Here is a 22914-nt window from a genome sequence, read left to right as displayed (position 1 = left end):
TGTCTACTAATGTCATTCCACGCCATTTCTCCACTGACAGCTCGGAACATACCACTCAGTCGAGCAGCTCGTCTCCTTTCTCCCAGTTCTTCCCAGCCCAAACTTTGCAACATTTTTGTAATGCTACTCTTTTGTTGGAAATCACCCAGAACAAATCGAGCTGCTTTTCTTTGGACTTTTTTCCAATTCTTGAATCAAGTAATCTTGGTTGAGGGTCCCATACATTGGAACCATACTCTAGTTGGGGTCTTACCAGAGACTTATAAGCCCTCTCCTTTACATCCTTACTACAACCCCTAAATACCCTCATAACCATGTGCAGAATCTCTATCCTTTATTTACAATCCCATTCATGTGATTACCCAATGAAGATCTTTCCTTATATTAACACCCAGATACTTACAATGTTCCCCAAAAGGAACTTTCACCCCATCAACACAGTGAATAAAACTCAGAGGACTTTTCCTATTTGTGAAACTCACAACCTGATTTTCAACCCCGTTTATCATCATACCATTGCCTACTGTCCATCTCACAACATTATCGAGGTCATTTTGCAGTTGCTCACAATCTTGTAACTTATTTATTACTGTATAGAGAATATCATCTGCGAAAAGCCTTACCTCTGATTCCACTCCATTACTCATATCATTTATATATATATAAGAAAACATAAACGTCCAATAATACTGCCTTGAGGAATTCCTCTCTTAATTATTACAGAGTCAAATAAAGCTTCGCCTACTCTAATTCTCTGAGATCTATTTTCTAGAAATATAGCAACCCATTCAGTCACTCTTTTGTCTAGTCCAATTGCATTCATTTTTGCCAGTAGTCTCCTATGATCCACCCTATCAAATGCTTTAGATAAGTCAATTGCGATACAGTCCATTTGACCTCCAGAATCCAAAATATCTGCTATATCTTGCTGGAATCCTACAAGTTGAGCTTCAGTGGAATAACATTTCCTAAAACCGAACTGCCTTCTATCGAACCAGTTATTATTTTCGCAAACATTCTAATATAATCAGAAAGAATGCCTTCCCAAAGATTACATGCAATGCATGTCAAACTTACTGGCTTGTAATTTTCAGCTTTATGTCTATCACCCCATCCTTTATACTGTTAGGTATTATTATTAGCATTACGTTACGTAATTGACAATATCTATTGATAATAGGATGGGTTAACGGTGAGAAAATGCGAATGCAAAGCCAAGTTATAAATCAGTATGTGCCTAGAAACAAAGCGCTGAGCCCAAGGACATGTGCAATAGAAACCACCAGCCAGATCTTTCGTGGCGCACAAATAGTATTGGCAAGTTCGAGTACGAGACGATATAGGGAAACAAGGCGAAGCATAAATCAGTATACACTCCAAGACATCAGCAGAATTAGCGTAGGGATTGCTGGGCTATTTCCCAGGAGGTATATCATGGTAAGTACATAAAAAAAGGAGAAAAAGGAGAAGTAGAGATAGCAAAACAGCTCAGACAACAAAGTTCAAACTACAAGATGTATTAATAAGACCACCAGAAGGAAACATTTTTACAGTCAAGAAATTTTTGATAAATATGAAAACAAAATTACAGTATTTGCTGCATTTTCAAGGATAAGCTAGAATTCGAAAGTTTACATGGGACTCATCAAGGGAAAAGTTGATTTGAGATAGTGACTAGAATTTTCTAAATTGCTTTGGCAATACAAAAAAGAATTTACAGGGATGATCATTACACCGTGACTAGACCTAATTATAACCCAGTAACTAGAAGTAACATATACACTTGAGGAAACACTTTATGAAATAGTAAGCCGACTCGATTGGAGTTAAAAATACCTTATCGACCATCAAGAAGGGATCTAACAGTAATCTTTACACTTTAAAAGAAAGAGCACCATAATTACACACCATGTACAGAAAAGTTAACAATGCGAAAAGGCCACCATTACAATTTAGAACCACGTAAAATTTAAGAAATAGGAAGGAGGTCAGAGGGACAGAAAAAAAAAAAACGAAAGGACAGGGAATGGGAAGCAGTGTTGACAGGAATGGTGAGGGTGAGAGAGATAAAAATCAGGCTGCTGTATCTATTTCAATGGTTTCAAAATCACATGCACACGGGACGTACACAAAGTTCCGTATCAGTGAGAAAAGTTTGCCCAAGCACAAGTCCTCTGCACAAGATTATGACCAAATCTGAAGGATTTGAAGTTGTTTAAACAAACAGCATGATGTGCCCACAATGGGCCAAAGTTGGAAAAATATGAGTTAAGGCCTGAGGGGCCAAGCAGTGAAGAAAATTCAAAGTGTCAGAATATCATAATTACAAGTCTGCTCACCTTGCACTGAGATGAAATGTCACGTAGAACAAAATTATTTAAAATCGCTACGGGCCAGCCATGCGAAAGAGTTCCTGCTCCCACTGCTTACATAAAACAGAGAATGCCTGATCGATGATGGGAAGGCAGCGGCGACTTTTATACAGGAGCGAAGCGTAGCCGAGAACATACGAGAAACTGGTGATGTAATCGAGAGCAGGCCAGGAAGGCGAAACAGCAAGCAGTCGCTGGTGAGTTGAGTGAGCAGACAGAGCACAGTGAGTCAAGTGGGAATGTTCACAGCAGCATGGCAGCGAAGTAGGCAGGAGGTAAGGTGAAAGATGAACATAGTAGCTGTAATTTAGGGAGCACGTAACAATACACAGGGGCTAGTATAGCAACTTTGCATTCATTTGGTATAGCTCCTCAACCGAACAATAATCAAATAAGAACTTCAGATATGGTACTATATCCCAACCCATTATCTTTAGTATATCCCCAGAAATCTGATCAATTCCAGCTGCTTTTCTAGTTTTCAACTTTTGTATCTTATTGTAAATATCATCGTTATCATACGAAAATTTTAATACTTCTTTAGCATTAGTCTCCTCCCCTATCTGGACATTATCCTTGTAATCAACAATATTTACATACTGCTGACTGAATACTTCTGCCTTTTGAAGATCCTCACATACACACTCTCCTTGTTCATTAATTATTCCTGGAATGTCCTTCTTGGAGCCTGTTTCTGCTTTAAAGTACCTATACGTATCCTTCCATATTTCACTAAAATTTGTATGACTGCCAATTATGCTTGCCATCATGTTATCCTTAGCTACCTTTTTTGCTAGATTCAATTTCCTAGTAAGTTCCTTAAATTTCTCCTTACTTCCACAGCCATTTCTAACTCTATTTCTTTCCAATCTGCACCTCCTCCTCAGTCTCTTTATTTCTCTATTATAATAAGGTGGGTCTTTACCATTCCTTACCACCTTTAAAGGTACAAACCTGTTTTCACATTCCTCAACAGTTTCTTTAAACCCATCCCAGAGTCTGTTTATATTCTTATTTACCGTTTTCCACCGATCATAATTACTTTTTTTAAAATGCCTCATGCCTGCATTATCAGCCACATGGTACTGCCTAATAGTCCTACTTTTAAAACCTTCCTTTCTATCACATTTATTTTTAACTACGACAAAAACAGCTTCGTGATCACTAGAGCCCGGATTTCCATGCACTATCAAATCTCAAAAGATGCATGCATTCATGCACTATCATATGGCAAAACATGCGCAATAAACTGGAAAATATGCACCATCAAAATTCAGTTCCTTTTGAAACATTGTACAGAAACTACCCTAATTTCTCCAAATTGTCTTGATTTAAGCCCATCTGTTTATCTGTCAGCACATTCTTAAGCACAGAAAATAATCTTTTTCCATCACAGGAAGTGATAGATGCATACTTCAATGAAGACATTTGAACAAAATTAGGTCAAATTGTATATTTTGCATTTTCACCACAATACGTCTTCTATTTGCCTGCTGTCATTTCTTGATGGATACAGTACTATTGCATCCATCTCTTGGCACAGGCCAGAGTAAAGTGTAGCTTCCACCGAAGTCCCAGTCAACATCCATGGCTGTGACAATATGGAAGTTACTGGGGTATGGGTGGTGCTGAGTAATGACATTCAGAGCATGACTAGTGCATCTGAGTGTTATGAAAGGTGCTGCTCATAGGGCCAGTCATGCTGCAATAGTACTTTCTGACCCAGCAAGGAAAGCAATGGCAAACTACCTCACTCCTCATCTTGCCTAGTACGCCCCATTTTGGTGTTGCCATTGGTTTTTGAGGTTTCCTTATAACCGCATAACCTTTGGTGGTGGTATTTGAGGATCCAACCAGCCTCTGGGCTGATGACCTAACAGACAGACGTCTTCTATAAGCTTGACGAATTCAAAATCACGATTTGAACTAATTAATTCGTTCAACTTCTTTCTAGCTGCGGCAGCTACTTCTCCGTGCAATGATTGCAGACACATTTGAATGTCCTCAGTAACTGGTAACAATTGCCTGCTGCGATATCAAAGACGTGTGACGAGCGAGAGTTCCGGGTAGGACATTCCAGGATAACAACAGTACAGGGTTCAATGAAAAACCAGAGTTTGTAAGCTGCTATCCCAGTAACGCGGCATCACAGAAGTGCGATACAAGTTTTCTTTTGTTCGTCTAACAGACGAAAAATGAGCCGTCAATGATTAATGCACAATTAACGGTTCAATTTATATCAATGTAAAACTGTAAAACTGGGACACCTTATTTCTAAGAATTAGATATCGACGTGGGGACTTCCGAAATACGTCATTATTTACTCAAGCAACAGATAAGAAAGTATTTGGTTAATTGGATTATAGGACTTGTACCGTATGTAGGCTACTAACTTTGATTTCCACATAGGATGCCAGGAATACATTCTCTCCATCTCTCAGTAATAGACATACTATATAGCCTATAACGTGGAAAAATTGTCCCAAATTCTGCACACTAACATTCAGAAATGGCACTATAAGATGGGGAAGGGGTGAAAGAACTGAAAAGTTAGTTGAATTCTTTGTATGAGGATAGTTATAGCTAAAAAACTACGGATGTTGCAGATGTGAAAATTGGGATATTCTTTGTTTTTGAAAAATCCATTTAAGGGGGGAGGGAGAAAGAATTGAAAAATTAGTTGAATTATTTGTATGAGGATAATTATATCTAAAAAACTAAAGATGTGAAAATTGGCATTTGTATTCTCCTTTGAAAATAAAGAAACATGCATTTTGGGGGTAAAAATCAGTGGGCTGGGAGGGGGGGGGTAAAAAATATGTTGATTTTTGTTTAATTTTTTTTTTTTTTTTTTTTTTTTTTTTTTTGAGGATACATATATCTCAACAGCTGAAGATGTTACAGTCAAGATAATTGGTATTTGGAAGCTCCTTTATAAATAAACACATATTTTTAGTTTGGAAAATTCACTTAATGGGGAGGGTGAAAGGAAGTGCAAAAAATTGAATTCCTTTTATGGGAATACTTGTATCTCAAAAACTGAAGATTACAGATGTGAAAATGAGTATTTGGGATGTCCTTAAAAAATATATAAACACACATTTAGAGGGGGAAGTCAACTTAATGGGGGGCAGGGCTGAAAAAGGAGTTGAATTATTTTTATGAGGATGCTTATATCTGAAAAACTGAAGGTGTTACAGAGTTACAGACATGAAAATGTGTACTTGGAATCTTCTTTCAAAGTAAAGAAAGACATATTCTTTTATTTTAGGAAAATCCACTTAAGGGGGTGAATGAATTAAAAAATTACTTAAATTCTTTGTATGAGGATAATATTTCAAAAACTAAAGATGTTACAGATGTGAAAACTGGTATTTGGAATCTTCTTTAAAAATAAAGAAACATGTCTTCTTTTGTTTTCCAAAAATCGAGTAAGGGGTGTGAAATAATTGAAAAATTGGTTGAATTATTTGTATGAGGATGGGCTACTTATATCTAAAAGAACTAATGATGTTACAGATGTGAAAATTTATATTTGGAATCTCTCTTCAGTATAAACTTTTTTTTTCTTTTTGGGAAAATCGATTTAAGGGGGAGGGGGTGAAAATAAGTAAAGAAGGAGTTGAATTCTGTTTATGTGGATAGTTATACATAAAAAACTGAAGATGTTACAGACGCGAAAGTTGGCGTTTTGAATCTCCTTTAAAAATAAAGAAACACATATTTTTTTTGTTTTCAGAAGATCACTTAAAGGGCTGAAAATATTTGAAGAAGCGGATGAATTTTTAAAATGAGTACCGGTATATCTACAGTAAATGTCACAATCTTAACATGTTACAGACAAGAAACTTGGCATGGCCATTAAAAATACAGGACCATGTATTTCTTTGTTTTTGGAAAAGGTACATAACAGGGCTTAAAAGAAGTGAAAAAAAAAGAGTAGAATTATTTTTTAAGAGGATACTTATATCTCAAAAAATGAAGATGTTACAGATGTGAAAATTAGTATTTGGAATCTCCTTTAAATAAAAAAAAAGTATGTACTTGTTTGTTTTTGGAAAATCCACTTAGATAAGGGGTGGGGAAGGAATGATAATGGGGTTGAATTTCTTTTATGGGGATACTTATATCTCAAAAACTGAAGATGTTACAGAGGTTGAAATAGATATTTGGAATCTCCTTTAAAAATAAAGAAGTTGTGCCTTCTTTTTGACTTGAGAGAAGACCCGTTTCTCACATGTACAGTTCTATGGCGCATGGTCATCTTAGCCCCAAAAGACAATACCATACACATGGTTTACAAATAGTTTCTGGGGTAAATGAAACTCAATTTTTTGGTGAGTTTTTATATTTTAGGGATTTTCAGATAATGTCTTAGTACAATACCAAGGAATGATTACTTTTATCAAATTACAAAATCCACGTGAGTGAAGCAACGGGTGACTGCTAGTATATATACTGTAACAGGAAAATTGTTCCAGTCAGCTAGCTAGACATGAAACTGACACAGGGTGTGTCCGGTCTCTGTCTGAATTGTTACAGAAAGGAGAGTTTGGCATGAAATAAGTATAATGGACTCTTTCTTAAAATTGTTGAAGAGTTTATTCACAAAAATAAATGTTAAATTCCACATCACCTCAGTACAGAAGCTTTTATGAGTGCCCTCCTGGGTCTGGGCTGGTAATGTACACTGCGATTCTGCTATTGCTCGTTCACCCTTGCATTGTCTTCCGATAAAGGTCTGGAAGATCTTGAAAATCTAGAATATCTCAAAGTTCTCAAAATTCTACAAGATCTAGAAGCTCTCGTAGATGCAGAAATAGAACACAGCAATGCACATGTGCGCGGAATGTACTTGTTTAGGCAAATGACTTCTGCACAGACAGTTATCAGTAGTAATGTTTTCAACATAAATCACCAGTCACTGAGATCCGATCGCACTTGAAAAATTAAGATTGAATATTACTAAAGTTGAAGTTACACAGTTGAAAATATTGGACTGAGTTAAATGTGAAATTGAACTGAACTCGTAACATAAAATGGAACTGAACTTGTGATGTATCAGCCATTTAGGAAGAAACAATATGTAGGTCACTTTATCACTGGCATGGTTCATGGGACGTCCTGCCTATGGTGGCGAGTTGAAAGCGCGCGGCCACCATCGTTATCTGTGTGCGGTTCCTCCACGCCGTAGGCAGACCCCGATGAAATTCTACCGCGGTGCTCTTTATTGAGCGTCGAGGTGGGCCGGTATGTTTACTTTGAACAAATTAGAGTGCTTAAAGCAGGCCGGCAGCCCCTGAATACTGTGTGCATGGAATAATGGAATAGGACCTCAGTTCTATTTTGTTGGTTTTCGGAACCCGAGGTAATGATTAATAGGGACAGGGGCATTCGTATTGCGACTTTAGAGGTGAAATTCTCGGATCGTCGCAAGACGGACCGAAGCGGAAGCATTTGCCAAGTATGTTTTCATTAATCAAGAATGAAAGAGGTTCGAAGGTGATCAGATACCGCCCTAGTTCTAACCATAAACGATGCCAGCTAGCAATCTGCCGAAGTTCCTCCGATGACTTGGCGGGCAGCTCCCGGGAAACCAAAGCTTTTGGGTTCCGGGGGAAGTATGGTTGCAAAGCTGAAACTTAAAGGAACTGACAGAGGGGCACCACCTGGAGTGGAGCCTGCAGCTTAAATTGACTCAACACAGGAAACCTCACCAGGCCCGGACCCCAGAAGGATTGACAGATTGAGAGCTCTTTCTTGATTCGGTGGGTGGTGGTGCATGGCCGTTCTTAGTTGGTGGAGCGATTTGTCTGGTTAATTCCGATAGTGAACGAGACTCTAGCCTGCTAAATAGTCGCATCCCAAGAATAACGTGAAAAAGTAAAGTACTCCACTCGAGATTGCTTTTAAGTGTACAGTCTTTGGAAGTCATCACTGTAATAAATTGTAAATAAAGTTTTTTTATCTTGTGAATTTAGTCCCATTCACTTCACTTGATTAATGCAAATACAGTCTTTGATTGGAGTCAAACACTGTAATAAATAAATATTTTATCTAGTGAAATTAGTCCCGTTCACTTCACTTGATTATAAGAAATAAGGTTGTAATGCAAACACAGTCTATTCGAGAACAGTCCTGAGTTCGATGTATTTACAGACACAAGTTCTATCTTAAGAATGTGAGAAATGTCCTTTGCATGTAAAACACAAGTTTATGGAACCACAAAATCGTGACAGAGTCCTACTTAGAATGTCATACATTTGAGAAAATTTTGTTGTATTGTATTGTACTGTATTGTAACGGTTTACACGGTTAAGGTGTATGTCAGTCATACAGTTTGAAGTTTACTGTTTGGAAAATTTCTAACACCTTTTGGACTTAAACACTGAGTTATATTCAATCACTTGGGAAAACGTTGCACTCGTGAGAGAAATAAATACAAGTTCTCATTATACTTGAGTTAGTCACTAAATAGTTAATCACTTGGAATACACGTAAAATTAACATGTCTTAAGTCACAGTGGAACTTCTCTATCACATGCGAACAGTGTTGAAATTTGTAAGTTCGATACGAAGCGTCGTAAAGTTGAAGTTTGTATCACGCAGACAATCAGACACACGACAAGAATCAAGCTCATAACTCATCACGGCGGTGTATAACCATCAGCCGACCATCCGCTCTTGACTGTGGCACATAGTTGACTAATGTGTCATGAAAATATGCCTCCCTTTTATATACAGTTCTGGAGAATTGAGGCTATTCTATTTTATTTAATATCTCCCTTGATCTTTGATGGATTTCCTTCAAACTTGGGAATGATGATGGCAAAAATTGATGAATACGATGACGTTGTTCATTTAATCATACATTGATCCAAACAAAAGTTATTAATGGTAGAACATTTGGAATATTCTCCCGGCTGACGCAATTTAGCCTTGACCGAGATCTGCAGGACGTGATGCCACATGCTCCACGTTGCTCATAGCTGACGCGCTGTAGCTGGCCGGGTATTATCACACGGAGTTCAACTTTAAACATCGGGAACTCTGTTTCGTACCAGCATTCCTGGTACTATATATACTAGCTGATGTACCTGTGCTTCGCTACGGAATTCTACATTGTATACAGAATTCTATGTTGGGTAGTGTACACATTGTGAGTAAGATAATATTAAATTGCAAAGCTCTTAACATCGATGTATTCAAAAAGATGCACACAAAATGCTCTCACTTGTATACATGGCTTTTATTTACAATTATTTACATGTTACGCATCAATAAACCACCATTTTTAACAACTGCCTATCATGAAGAATCAGAAGACTGCCCCAGAGGCGTCAACTACCAACTCTACAAAACCAATTCACATACTTCAAACACTTCCTAGCATGACTTCTACACAAGTTTCATCAAAGCAACTCCTCTTAAACAATAACTCCACTCCTCCATCAAGACCTCCTCCTTATATATATGTTGCCTGGCCATGCTTCTAGAAGGATATGTCACAACATATCTTCTCGTGAATTCCAGATTGTCCAATAGCATAGTTACAATGTAAGGAAGATTCTACATAGTTTTCATCATACATTCTGGATATTATGGTGTGTTGCACAATACTGTAGTGGATTATACATCATTTATACAGGTAATAATAAATTATATACTATTAATTATGGATTCTTACATTAACTAAACTCATATTAATATATATACAGCATATGTTTCATGACATAACCTCACAAATAGTATGATCACCTGTAAATAATAATAATAATAATAATAATAATAATAATAATAATAATAATAATAATTTGGCCTCGATACTGGCATTATTTACCCATGGGTTAAAGAATATTGCTTTCAAGTTATATAATTCTATTACACTTGCATCAATGTTACCCCAGAAATGCGATGGGGAATTCACCAAACATCTTTTCTCATGTGAAGACTGGATTAGGGAATTTTCACTGTAATGTTAGGCCTTCTCGCCTACCATTAGTTGCAATCAAGTTGGGGACTTTTCATTGTAATGGCCTACACTCACTCTCTAGCTGCCTTTTTACATCCTCTTAGTGGTTTTCCCAATTGAAATCAACATAGGTCATTACAATGATGTCAGTAGGAATGTTACGACTAAAAGAAATGCTATCATAGTATGAAATAATCAAATGAAAACCATTGTAATGGATCACTCCCTGACTTTATATACCGATTTTCATTAAATTCTCTTCAGCCGTTTTCTCATGATGTATGTACAGACAGACAGACAGACAGACAGACAGACAGACAGACAGACAGACAGACAGACAGACAGACAGACAGACAGACAGACAGACAGACAGACAGACAGACAGACAGACAGACAGACAGACAGACAGACAGACAGACAGACAGACCAGAAAATTAAAAAGTACATTTCCTTGTTACTGTTGACATGGTGGGTACATAAATACCATTATTTTTAAATTCTGAGCAATGTACAGACAAAACTCATTAGGATACTAGGTGATTCTGTTTTTTTATAACATATTATTACTGAAAGATGCCTGGAGGATTCTACAATAACATCAGGAAGACCTTCGTAAGTACCTGTTTTAAAACTGCCTCGATACAAACTTGTCACTATGGCACATAACTATGGCAAACATCTAAAATGCACTGCCTGACAAAAAAATTGAAGCACCCAGAAGAGAAGGAGGAAACAAAATAAAACTTCACATGTAGAGGGGGTATGTGATGTCATTTCAGTGATTACAAGATCAAGTCAAATTTACCAAGAACTTGCTGGTATGAGCGTACTTATCAGTATGACGTTGCACCCCGTCTGGCCTGGTCGTGTGCACTGATTCGGTTGGGAAGGGTTTCATAAAACTGTTGTATCCTCTCCTGAGGCAAGCTGGCCCACAACAGTTGTAACGGGTCCTTGATATCCTCGATACTGTATCGTTCTCAAAGTAATTTTATTTGGTGTAAATAAATATCGGATGAGATACGTTCACTTCTTGATTGAAAAATCACTTTATTGTCATTGAGTCTATTTGCTAACACTGCACAGTTTCCACTCAGTTTGCTTAATGATTACACAATTGCATACAATTAAAAAATGAAATGGTGTATGGCTTTTAGTGTCGGGAGTGTCCGAGGACATGTTCGGCTTGCCAGGTGCAGGTCTCTTGATTTGACGCCCGTAGGTGACCTGTGCGTCATGATGAGGATGGAATTATGATGAGGACGACACATACACCCAGCCCCTGTGTCAGTGAAATTAATCAATGATGGTTAAAATTCCCGACACTGCCGGGAATCGAACCCGGGACCCCTGTGACCAAAGGCCAGCACGCTAACCATTTAGCCATGGAGCCAGACATAAGCAACACCGCAACACTATTAAGAGAAACACATTGAAGCAATTTACAGTAAATTCTGACAAGTGCAGATATCAACAAGTCCACACTGATTATTCAGTTCACCATCACAAGGCAAGACTAACTACTGGCCTCGGCTCTCAGCTCAATATGTATACCTTTGGACAGATCGTCTAGAAATCTCTAACTTCTGGAAATGATCTTGCAACACTCTAAATGGAACACACTCGAACATACAAGGAAGAATAAATAAACTGGCCTCTTGATTGGAGTACTCTGGTGTAGATTAAACCCAAATATTCAACTGCAATATGAAAAATTGTGAAGAAGAAATCTACATGATTCCTAAAGTTTCCACACGTATGTCGATAATGGAACATCATGGTAAGCTTCCAGAAACCTCCATATGAATCAGAATGATAGTGGATCATACCCAATTTATGAATATTACAGAGTTTTCTACAGTTATTGAAGTTATACGAATTTACAGTACATATTAACAGGGAAATCATATGTTAGTCAACAGATTTTGAGGTTATACAAATTTACAATACATATTTGAGGGAAATCATATGTTTGTCGTACTTAGCATCTAATAAAAGATAATCAATATATATTAAACGTAATAATTGAAGGTTTTACAAGGGTTAGGTTAGGTTTAAGATAACGTACATACGATAACTGGCACTGGGACGGAGTTGACGTGCGAGCTGATCCCACATGATCTATCGGGGAAAGATCTGGGGATCTTGCTGGCCACAGGAGTACCTCAACAACATGCAGATAGTTCATAGAGACATGTGCCATGTGTGGACGAGCATTGTCCTGTTGAAAAATGGCACCACATTACTGTTTCATGAGAGGTAACACATGAGGATGGAGGATGTCCATTACATACCATTGTGTCATCAGAGCCTCCTCAATCACTACCACCTATGACCTGAAGTCATACCCGATGGCTCCCAATACCATGTCGCTAGGAGTAACACCACTGTGCCTCTCCAAAACACTGGAAGAATGGGACCTCTCTCCAGGTCACCAACATACTCGGTGTAGTGAAAAACTGTGATTTATCGCTGAACACAATGCATTGTCATTCATCAGCAGTCCATGCTTCCTGGTCACAGCACCGCTCAAAATGCAGCCGTTTGTGTTGTGGTGTTAACAACGGCTTATGAATAGGATTGTAATTTCCTACTCCGGCTGCTGCTAATCTCCGACCAATGGTGCAGGACGACACAGAATGTTGCACGGAGTCCATTACTTGTGATCGGAAGGCAGGCACAGATGTGAAGGAGTTACAACGTGCTTGGTGCACAATACGGCGATCCTCCCTTGTACTGGTCAGACATGGTCAATCGGAACCTTGGTGACGAATATGCCTACCCTCACGTTCCCATGCATCCAGTCACTATCTCATCTAAGTGCCCCACAAATTTGGATATTCCACGATTGATCCAACCGGCCAAATGGAGATGCATAATGAAGTCCCTTTCAAATTCTTTCAGGTGCTGATAATGCTGTCTCACATGAGTATGCGGCATCTCCATGTCCTTCACAGCAATCACTCAAGATATGATGCTGTTCATGCTCCTTATATACCCTACAAGGCCTGGTAACAACACCAAACATGAACAATATTCATACACTATGGTGGCCATTCTCCCTGTCACAGAGCATTGCAACTCTAATCATTTACATACCTGCTGATGGTGTGTACGTGTACAAAATTACATTGACTTATGACCATTGCTTCTGGGAGCTTCAATTCTTTTGTCAAGTGGAGTATTATACAATACATCCTTGGCACATGAAGAGCCCAAAGCTCACTTACATTAACACACACACACTTGGGGATTTCCCGAGCAACTTGAGAAACATAGACAATTATTTACAAGTAATAAACATGATGTAACCTTAACCTAACTTCCCTTGAGTAACATACATATACGGTAACCAGAAGTTTCCTGAATGACTCTGAATATACCAGGGGTTATTTACCAATAAATGTAACCTGACCTATAATATACGAGTTACATACACATTATTAAACTTAAATACATAACCTAGCCTATATTACCTGAAAATTTATTTTCCATTATATACATAACCTAACTCCTGTCAATGTCCTGGCTACACTGTACCACTGTTGGGACCACTGTCTGCTTTGACCATGCGGTGCTGCTGTGGTCTGGCATTGTCAAATAGCTGCTAATGTATGCTTTCCATAGCTTCAGTTTATCAGCTGTATCCACTACCTATCAGTTGTTCTTGTTGACCAGCGTGTTGGTGCCACACTTTCTATTCATTCGTAGCATCTCTTTAATTATCTTGTGCAGGTTGAAGCTGTCATGTCTCTTTTGTAGTTCTTCAATCTCCAGACACTTTGACGATAACCGTTCTTTTCGAGCGGCTTTGATCTTGGATTTTATATGCTGATATACCTGGTCGTATCACTGTTACGATTCCTCCATTTCCATCCCTCGACCATTAAGTTCAGAATCTCATCTGTTGTCCATGACTACTTCGACTCTGTGGCGATCCTCAGCCTTTTTGACCTTGTTTGCTGTCCTTGATCCTCTGTGAATTGTCTTGAGTTTGAGCTTCATGTTCACAGCCACCGGGTTGGGGTCTAATGCAATGTTATCTTCCTGGATATGTTTTGACCTCTGGTTGACTAGGATGTAGTCAATCTGGCTCCTAACTCTGTCCCTGCTCTGTCTTGAGGTGATTTCTACATGTAAAGATGGCATGGTGGAAGTCTGAAGAAAGTGTTGAGGATGACTGATTCTTTTCCCTCCTCATTCGGCACGCCTCAGTCCAAAGTCTCCCACCGATTCTCCTCCTCTTTCCTCTCCTATCTTTGCACTGAAGACCCCCATGATGATATTTAGATCCTGCTTCTTCATCATTTGTACCACCTCCTGGACCTGTTCATAGAATTGCTCGACTTTTCATCCTTCTTAACCACAGTTGGTGCACATCACTGGATAACTTTGACATTGAGAGAACTGGCTTGCACCTGTAGTAATGCGATACAGTCTGAGAGTGGCATGAAATTCTTCACAGCACGGTTTACCCAGCGTGAAACAATCACAGTGACTCCTTGGCAGTGATCTGGCTTGTTGTTCCCCACACATGAACACAATAAAATTTCATTTATTACCTACCATGCTGTTGCTTTCGCTGTTGCCCGTCCCCTGTGTTTTCACTGATTAACACAATTTTGTGCTATATTCAGAGAGCCATGAAATAACAGTTGTTCAAATTACATGTAAAATTGTAATGCTACATGATCTAAGAAGATTTATTCTTCATGCATACAACATATATCTTCACTACATCAATCTTTTTATCCTTAAAAATTTGAAAACAAACAAGCAAACATTTTCAGGGAGGAGTGACTTATGGGGTAGTAAGTTAGAAGATTCCATGCAGCTGCAGCCATGTGTGCATAGGAACTACGAAACGCAGCATCACCACTTGACTGAAGGAGTACAACTGACACAGCTGGCTGGGACAAACAGAAAGGTCATCAGTCACCAAAGTACTGTCAAGTACTGTGTCTTATCACATCTGGCTATGAAGGAAAGCCATTGAAATCCTGAAGCACACCAGGAGGAATCTGAAAGGCTCAATAAAGCCTGGTTTCCAGTGCTAAAAACCTTAAAGCCTGGAGGACATGGTGGCTGTGGCAAGCGATCAGTTGCTTGTCTCCACCAAGGCAGATCGACCAATACTGGGCTCCACTTTGCTTCAATCATTGGCTAAAGAACAACCAATCAGCGACACCCCTCCACCATGGTGGACCAACAGGTGAGCAGCGCACCGCAATCTGCACTATATATTGAGGTGGAATTGTGATACCACTCCATTCCACTTGAAAGCTTTGTAGCAGTCAAAGACAGTGAAACTTTTGAGAATGCCAAACACAGTTTTCAGAGAAATGTTGGGAATACCATATGCTCGCAGACCACAGACTGTAAGCCTGAAAAATATATAGGTTATAATGCTGGCCGTGAAAGCCTCAACTGCTATAAGTCACTCAATAACCTATCTCAAAACTATGCTGAAACTTGCACTTCAAATATCAATATATATACAAATCAAGAGATTTACTCTACCATATGCCAACAACGGAATATTTTGATTCGAAGAGCGGCGATTATCCTTCTAGGTCCGTCTTGGTTTGAGATCTTTCTAGATCTACAAAAATTCACCTGAAAATAACGTATTTTCAAGAAATCTAGTCCATCAATTTACGGCTTCAAGTTTACCACATAGCGTTGAATACAATTTTAAATTATAGGACCAATACTAATGACACAGTTTTAAATTAAGCTGATTCAGTGTATCCATACAAGACATGTCATTAAATCTTTTATTTTAACAATGAAAAATATGAACACTACATATGGTTCACTAATCACATTCTACGAGGAACTGTTTTCTATCAAAATTGGTCACTAAAATGGTTTTCTACCCATTTACATTGTACAACAATATTCTAGAATGATGGTGGTGGTGATAGTGATTAGACAGAATAATTTTTATGTCTCTTCAAGGCTAACAGCTGAATAAGATATACCGGTACTTAATAAAATTTTTTATCTAAAGTTTGGTGTCATAGTCAAATTTTTATAATAGTTACAAACCATTTGACAATGCAAGGAGCTGTATATTTAAAAATTGAATAAGTTTTATGGCTTATCTAGAACCTGGTAATAACTGAATTAGTCTCTGTATTTCAATTACATAAGCTTTAAGGTATACACGCAATTGTAAATAACACAAAACTTAATTTAGAAGGTCCTGTTTATGTACATACAATTAGTATAAGTATTTTAATGTAGCTATCAAAAATGTCCTGCAACAATCTCCCAGGCTGATGATGGCAAATTAAGTTGCCAAAACCGGTGCCAGAAATGACATTAAATAAAAATGTGATGTTTTAATAATTTCACTATTTTGTAGTATTGAACAGGTGGAAATCCCTACCCTTATCTTTGATTGTATATATCACCAACAATGCAAAGATTACTATCTATCTTGTCACAAATTTGAGTGATGTAATATTACTGCAGCTGCATTTTTAGTCTGTTTCTTTATGATGTAATAATATTGCAGATGCATTAACAGTGTTGTTCTTGTATCTCCATAAGCTGGTATCATAACATTAGACTTACACTGCTCAAGGGAAATTGTATATTTGGCTTTTACAGGTATCATCACGCATATAGATGCTCTGAAGGTTGGAACTGCCTGCTGGGCAATGGGAGCAGGACGGAGTCATGCGGACCAGCCCATTGATTATCGGGTTGGAGTAGTACTGCTGAAATTTGTGGGTGACTCGGTTGCTAAAGATGAGCCATGGATAGAGGTTCATCATGCTACCCCACAACTGCAGGAAGATATTAGAAACCTAATCAAAGATAGCATAACGATTGCTACAGATGCTGGAGATCTACCAGACTCACGAATAATAGAAATCTTATGAAATACATTGCACTGTGGCTAAGAAGGTATATCTGTGACATTCCATTACTGAATGTGATTTGAAAGCATAACGCAATGCTAATCCTACATATTGAATGTTATTTGCAAGCATAACGTAATGTTAATATCACATATTTAAAGTTATTTGAAGGCTTAATACAATGTTATCCCACATAATAAATATTATTTGAAGGCAAATTACAATGTTAAACTGACATATTGAAAGTTGAAGGCTTAATACAATGTTAATCCCACAAAGTGAATGTTATTTGAGTTTATAATACAATGTTAATCCCACATATTGAATGCTTTTTGAAAGCATAATATTATTTTAATTCCACATGTTGCATGTTATCTGAAAGCATAATACATTGTTAACCTCACATGTTGTATGTTATTTGAAACTAGAAAGTAAACAATAAAATTATACATTTTTGTTTGCAAGTTTATCCGATATAACATATTTATCTGCATAATGCAGGGGTTCCCGGACTGCGATTCATGTACCAGTACTGTTACGTGAGCCTTTGGATACTGGTACATATGATTGGTAAAAAAATATTGTATAATCTGGTGTATTTACAAAAACTATATTTCTGTATTTTTCTTCATTACTTTAAAATTCACGGCCACTTTATTATTATTATTATTCCCTTTCCTGAAGATAAGAACTATGTTTGCACATTTCTAGTCCTGAGGAAGTGTTTCACAACAAAGGGACAGGGATAGCGTCATTTCCTCAGCACATTTCAATAGTAATAATGGCTGCATATTTTGTCTTCACTGCTCACAGCATGGGGCCTCTCATTTCCTTCAAGCTCACAAATACCTCTCTTTCTGAGAAGTTCATTTTAGTGAAAGGTAAGCTTGGAATGTTTGTGTCTGCTATGTACAGGTCCCCAGCTGATCATACTTGAGACCATCAGTTAACTGTAATCATCATCATCATCTTTGTTGTTGTAACCAAGGTGAAAGTTTACAAAACACAACTTTTATTGCTTCACTTTATGATTTTTACACAAATAACTGAAATTTAATTTGAAGCAAAAAGGAATATTGAATCTTGAGAAAAGTCTGTCTTTATACAATATGTACAGGTTTACAGTCTTTATATACACTTCTATCTTGAAAAGATAGTCTTTGTGAATTGACACATTGATAGTCGAAAACTATCTGGCACACTAACATAAATGTCTTTGAGAGTCCTTGTTTGTTGAAGTGCCTGAATTCCTAAAAAGCAAGTTCAATTGATTGAAGAAATTCCACCTAGCGAAACTAAGGGAGCTTGCATAACTTAGGGAATGAAAATGGCTTGTAAAAGAATTACGGAACATAGGCAGCGGGAACAGGTAAGGGAGCGGTGACCAGAGGTGAAACCTCGTACTGCCAGAAATTCAGTCCACCTGGTCGAAGCACATTTTCAAGAGGAGTAGCCTCCGTGCTCGACGTAGGGTGTATTCTGGAGCTGGACACCGGGGCAAGTGGGCAAGTGAGCAGGCAGGGAGCTCCTATTTATCGTACACTCGATGGTCAGGCACGCGCACTGAGGGCTGCGCGTCGAAGCTAGCAGAATGATACACAGGCGCGCGTGCAGCTGGCTGGCGGAGCGAGAAGGGAGCGCCGGACATACAACACCCTCCCCTCCTAAATACGCCGGTACGGCGTGAAACGGCGGCGGCGCTGGCGGCGACTGCGATGCTGGGGCGGAGCTGCTGATGCTTCTGTTGTATTGTCCGGGGCTGGAACTGGGCGGAGTGGCGCTGTCTCGTCCTGAAAGGAACCCATTGTTATTAAATGATCTAAAGCGCGTTCAGCAATAGATTTATCAGGTTTAGCAATAGCATCAATAGCTGGACAGGGGCGGTAGCGCAGACGTATCTGATCTTGATGGCGGCAGATACGTTTCTCCGTAGTCTGTATCTCGTATAGACGATGACCCAAAGATCTGCAGATGACTCCAGGTATCCAGAGTGGGTTGGATTTGAATGTCCTGGTGTAGACCTTGTCGTTGAGGGAGAACTTCGTTGGTGAGGTCTTATGCTGGGCCGGAAGAGGCTGTAACAGAGAAAGTAAAGTTCTGTGAGGTCGTCCATGGAGCTTCTGTGCAGGAGTGATATTATCAGCGCCGGGTAGAGTTCTGTAGTTGTTTAAGAGTTGGAGCAAGGCTTGGTCTTTAGTTAAGCCTGAAGAGACAGCTTTCTTCATACTTCTTTTAAATGTTTGTACGAAGCGTTCAGCTTCACCATTAGATTGAGGGTGAAAAGGTGGTGCTAGGATATGACGAATGCCATTATGTGTACAAAAGTTCTGAAAAGCAGTAGCTGTAAATTGAGGTCCGTTGTCCGAAATGAGTACTTGCGGTAAACCTTCTGTAGTAAAGATTTTCTGGAGAGCACGAATGGTAGCTTCGGTTGTAGTAGTCGAATGCATATCCACGACATATGGAAAGTTTGACAGTGAATCGATGACTATTAACCACATGGAATTGAGGAAAGGACCTGCGAAATCGATGTGAACTCGTTCCCATGGAGTAGTAGCAGGAGGCCATGAAGCAAGATCAGAAGACGGGGCGTTCTGATTCGTTTGACATTGCTCACAATGACGTATTAGCTTTTCGATGGCGGCATCAATACCGGGCCAGTAGCAGTGTTGACGGGCGAGTTGCTTTGTTCTGGAGATACCCCAATGGCTTTGGTGTAATAATCCGAGAACTTGTTTCTGTAGGCTAAGTGGGATAACCACTCGGAAGATGGTGCCTGCTTCTAGTAATACAACTCCGGCACGAGTCGTGAGACGATGCTGCATACGATGATAAGGTGCCAGGTGGGCAGGAAGTGTGCTCTGAAGAGGCCAACCGTTGCGGATGTAAGTACGTACAGTAGCAAGTGTACTGTCCTTATCCGTAGCTTTAGCTATGCAGGTAGCATCAATAGGAAAACTCGATACAGTATCTTCAAGTTCTATGTCCAATTGAAGACATTCAGATTCTTGAGAATCGAAGGCAGTATCAGGACCAACGGGTAAGCGGGAGAGGGCATCAGCATTACAATGCTGGGATGTGGCTCGATATACAATCTGATAGGAATAATCAGAAAGGAACATGGACCATCTTTGAAGCTTTCTGAGGGAATTCTCTGGGATCTTATTACCAGGATGGAATAAGTGTACGAGAGGCTTATGATCGGTAATGATCAGGAAATGGTTGCCATAGAGATATTCATTGAAACGGCGAACACCAAAGATGATGGCTAAAGCTTCTTTCTCTATCTGTGAGTATCGACGTTGATGGTCATTAAGTGTTTTCGAAGCGAAGGCGATGGGGCGTTCTTGTCCATGACGATCCTTCTGGGAGAGAACGGCACCGACACCGTAGTCTGAAGCGTCAGTAGCTAGCGTGATGATCTTGTCGGGCTGAAAATGAGTGAGTTGTATAGCTTGAATTAAGGCGTTGTTGATTGTTTTCCATGCCTGTTGGCATTGCGGAGTCCACTGAAACTTAACACCTTTTTTACGTAGAGCGTTTAATGGAGCTGCCACTGTAGCGAAGCGTGGAATGAACTTATTATAATAGTTCGCTTTGCCTATGAAGGACTGAAGCTGCTTGAGGTTCTGAGGTGCTGGCATGTTTACTATCGCTGAGACATTCTGTGTACTAGGACGAATTCCATTCTTATCAAGTATATGTCCTAGGTAGTGAACTTGAGGCTGAAAGAAGGTACATTTAGCTAGATTCGCTCGTAGGCCATTGTCTTTCAATGTCTGGAGAAGGAGGCGTAGATTGGTTAGATGTTCCTGATGATCTTTTCCAGTAACAATAATATCATCCAGGTAGTTAGCACAACCGGGAATGGAGGCGGTGAGTTGAGCCAAATAGCGCTGAAAAATAGCCGCTGAGGATGAAACACCGAATGGGAGCCGCTGGAGCTGGAGCAGTCCGAGAGGAGTGTTGAGTGTGAGAAATTTCTTAGATTCTTCGTCTAAAAGTAGCTGGAGATATGCTTCTTTAAGATCAACTCGAGAGAAGAATTGTCCACCAGAGAGACGACGGAATAAGTCTTCTGGACGTGGAATAGGAAAGATATCTGTGTCGAGTTGTGCGTTGACTGTAGATCGAAAATCGCCACAAAGTCGAACATTACCATCAAGTTTCTTGATTACCACGAGTGGAGTAGCCCATTGACTAGAAGTAACTGGTACAACAATTCCAGTTTGTATCCATCTTTCTAATTCTTTCGTGACCTGGTCTTGAAGTGCTAGGGGTACTGGACGTGATTTGAGGAAGCGAGGCTTAGCTCCGGATTTCAGCTGTATGTGAGCTGTATAGTCTTTTGCTGTTCCGAGTTGAGAGTCGAAGACTTCAGGAAACTGCGCTAGGAGAGCGGTAACGTCAGAAGTAGGATGCAATGTAGATACGACGTTAATGTTGTCATGTATCTGGAAACCAAATAAGTTAAATAGATCCATGCCCATAATGTTTGATGCAGTGTAGTTGTTAACTACGAGAAGAGGAATGGCCTTCTGAATTCCTTTATAACTAGCCTGAAGCTTGATTTGACCTTTGATGTCAATTTTCTTCTTGTTAAATGTCACGAGCTGGATGTCAGCTGGAGAGCATGAAGGTGTACCTAAGTCGTGGTAGGTAGTCAGGTTAATAATAGAGACAGGGGATCCAGTGTCTAATTGAAAATCGACAGATCGATCAGAGAATGAGAGAGGAATGATGATTTTGTGAGAATCCTTTGTGGGAAGAATAAGATTGATCTGATCAACTTCCATGTCTTGGCGGGGCTGTATATGCTTCCGGCGTGCTGCAGTAGTCTTAGCAGAGCGGAGCAAACTTTGACAGACAGTCTTAATGTGTCCAAGTTTATTACATCGTGCACAAGTAGCTTTGAAAAAACGACAGTCACGACGTTCATGATGCTTGAAACAACCTCGGCAGGAAGGCAGGAGTTTCGAGGTGCTTTTAGAATTGGGCTTCCGTGTAGCATTACGAGAGGGAACCTGGCGAGAATGCTTGGTGGAGAGCGCCTTATCCGTACGGGTCACTGTAGCAGAGGACTTGCGGGCCTGAGGCGAGACTTGTGCAACTTCGTGTGGAGAAGCTATGGCTGCGGCAGTCTGGGTAGTAAGCTCATAAACCGTAGCAATACGCTGGACGTCTTCTAAAGAAGGGTTACTCTGCTTGACAGCGTCAAAACGTATTTTGTCTTCAGGAGTATGTAAAATTATCATGTCCCGAATGAGAGAATCAGTGTAGGATGAACCACAACCGTCCTTGGAGCAGATGAACTGGCAGGGTTTAGCTAGACCACGCAATTCAGTTATCCATTCAGTATGTGTCTGATGGGGTTGCTTTCTACTCTGAAAAAATTTATAGCGAGCAGCCACTATGTGAGGAGCTTTGGCATAGTGTTCCGTGAGACGGGCCAAGAGCTGCGTGAAGGGTACCTCAGATAAGTGTTCTTCCGGACTTAATTTACGTAGTAATTCACACGTAGCATTGCCAACCGAACTAAGAAATAGTGCGCGGCGGCGTTGATCATCTGAGACAGAATGGCAGATGAAATGCTGTTGTAAACGGGCTAAATAAACTGACCATTCTTCCTTAGCTGGATCAAAAGCAGAGAACGGAGGAATAGCTGATGGCTGTGTAGAGACAGAAATAGCTTGAATAG

General features: G+C 39.5%; 1 protein-coding gene across 2 annotated transcripts in view; it reads left to right on the top strand.

The window, feature by feature from the left end:
• LOC136866228 (thymidine phosphorylase) overlaps nucleotides 1–17665 on the top strand; it is a 170251-nt gene extending 152586 nt beyond the window's left edge. For both annotated transcript variants that reach the window (XM_067143013.2, XM_067143014.2), the window contains exon 9: nucleotides 16963–17665. In XM_067143013.2, coding sequence (XP_066999114.2) covers nucleotides 16963–17237 — 275 coding nt within the window. In that variant the 3' untranslated portion in view covers nucleotides 17238–17665. The remainder of the gene's footprint in view (nucleotides 1–16962) is intronic.
• Nucleotides 17666–22914: the final 5249 nt, after the last annotated feature.

Source organism: Anabrus simplex, chromosome 3 (assembly GCF_040414725.1).
Source record: "Anabrus simplex isolate iqAnaSimp1 chromosome 3, ASM4041472v1, whole genome shotgun sequence".
In the NCBI taxonomy this organism is placed as follows: domain Eukaryota; kingdom Metazoa; phylum Arthropoda; class Insecta; order Orthoptera; family Tettigoniidae; genus Anabrus; species Anabrus simplex.
Note: the sequence above shows the minus strand (reverse complement) of the source record. Positions and strands in the feature narration are given on the sequence as shown.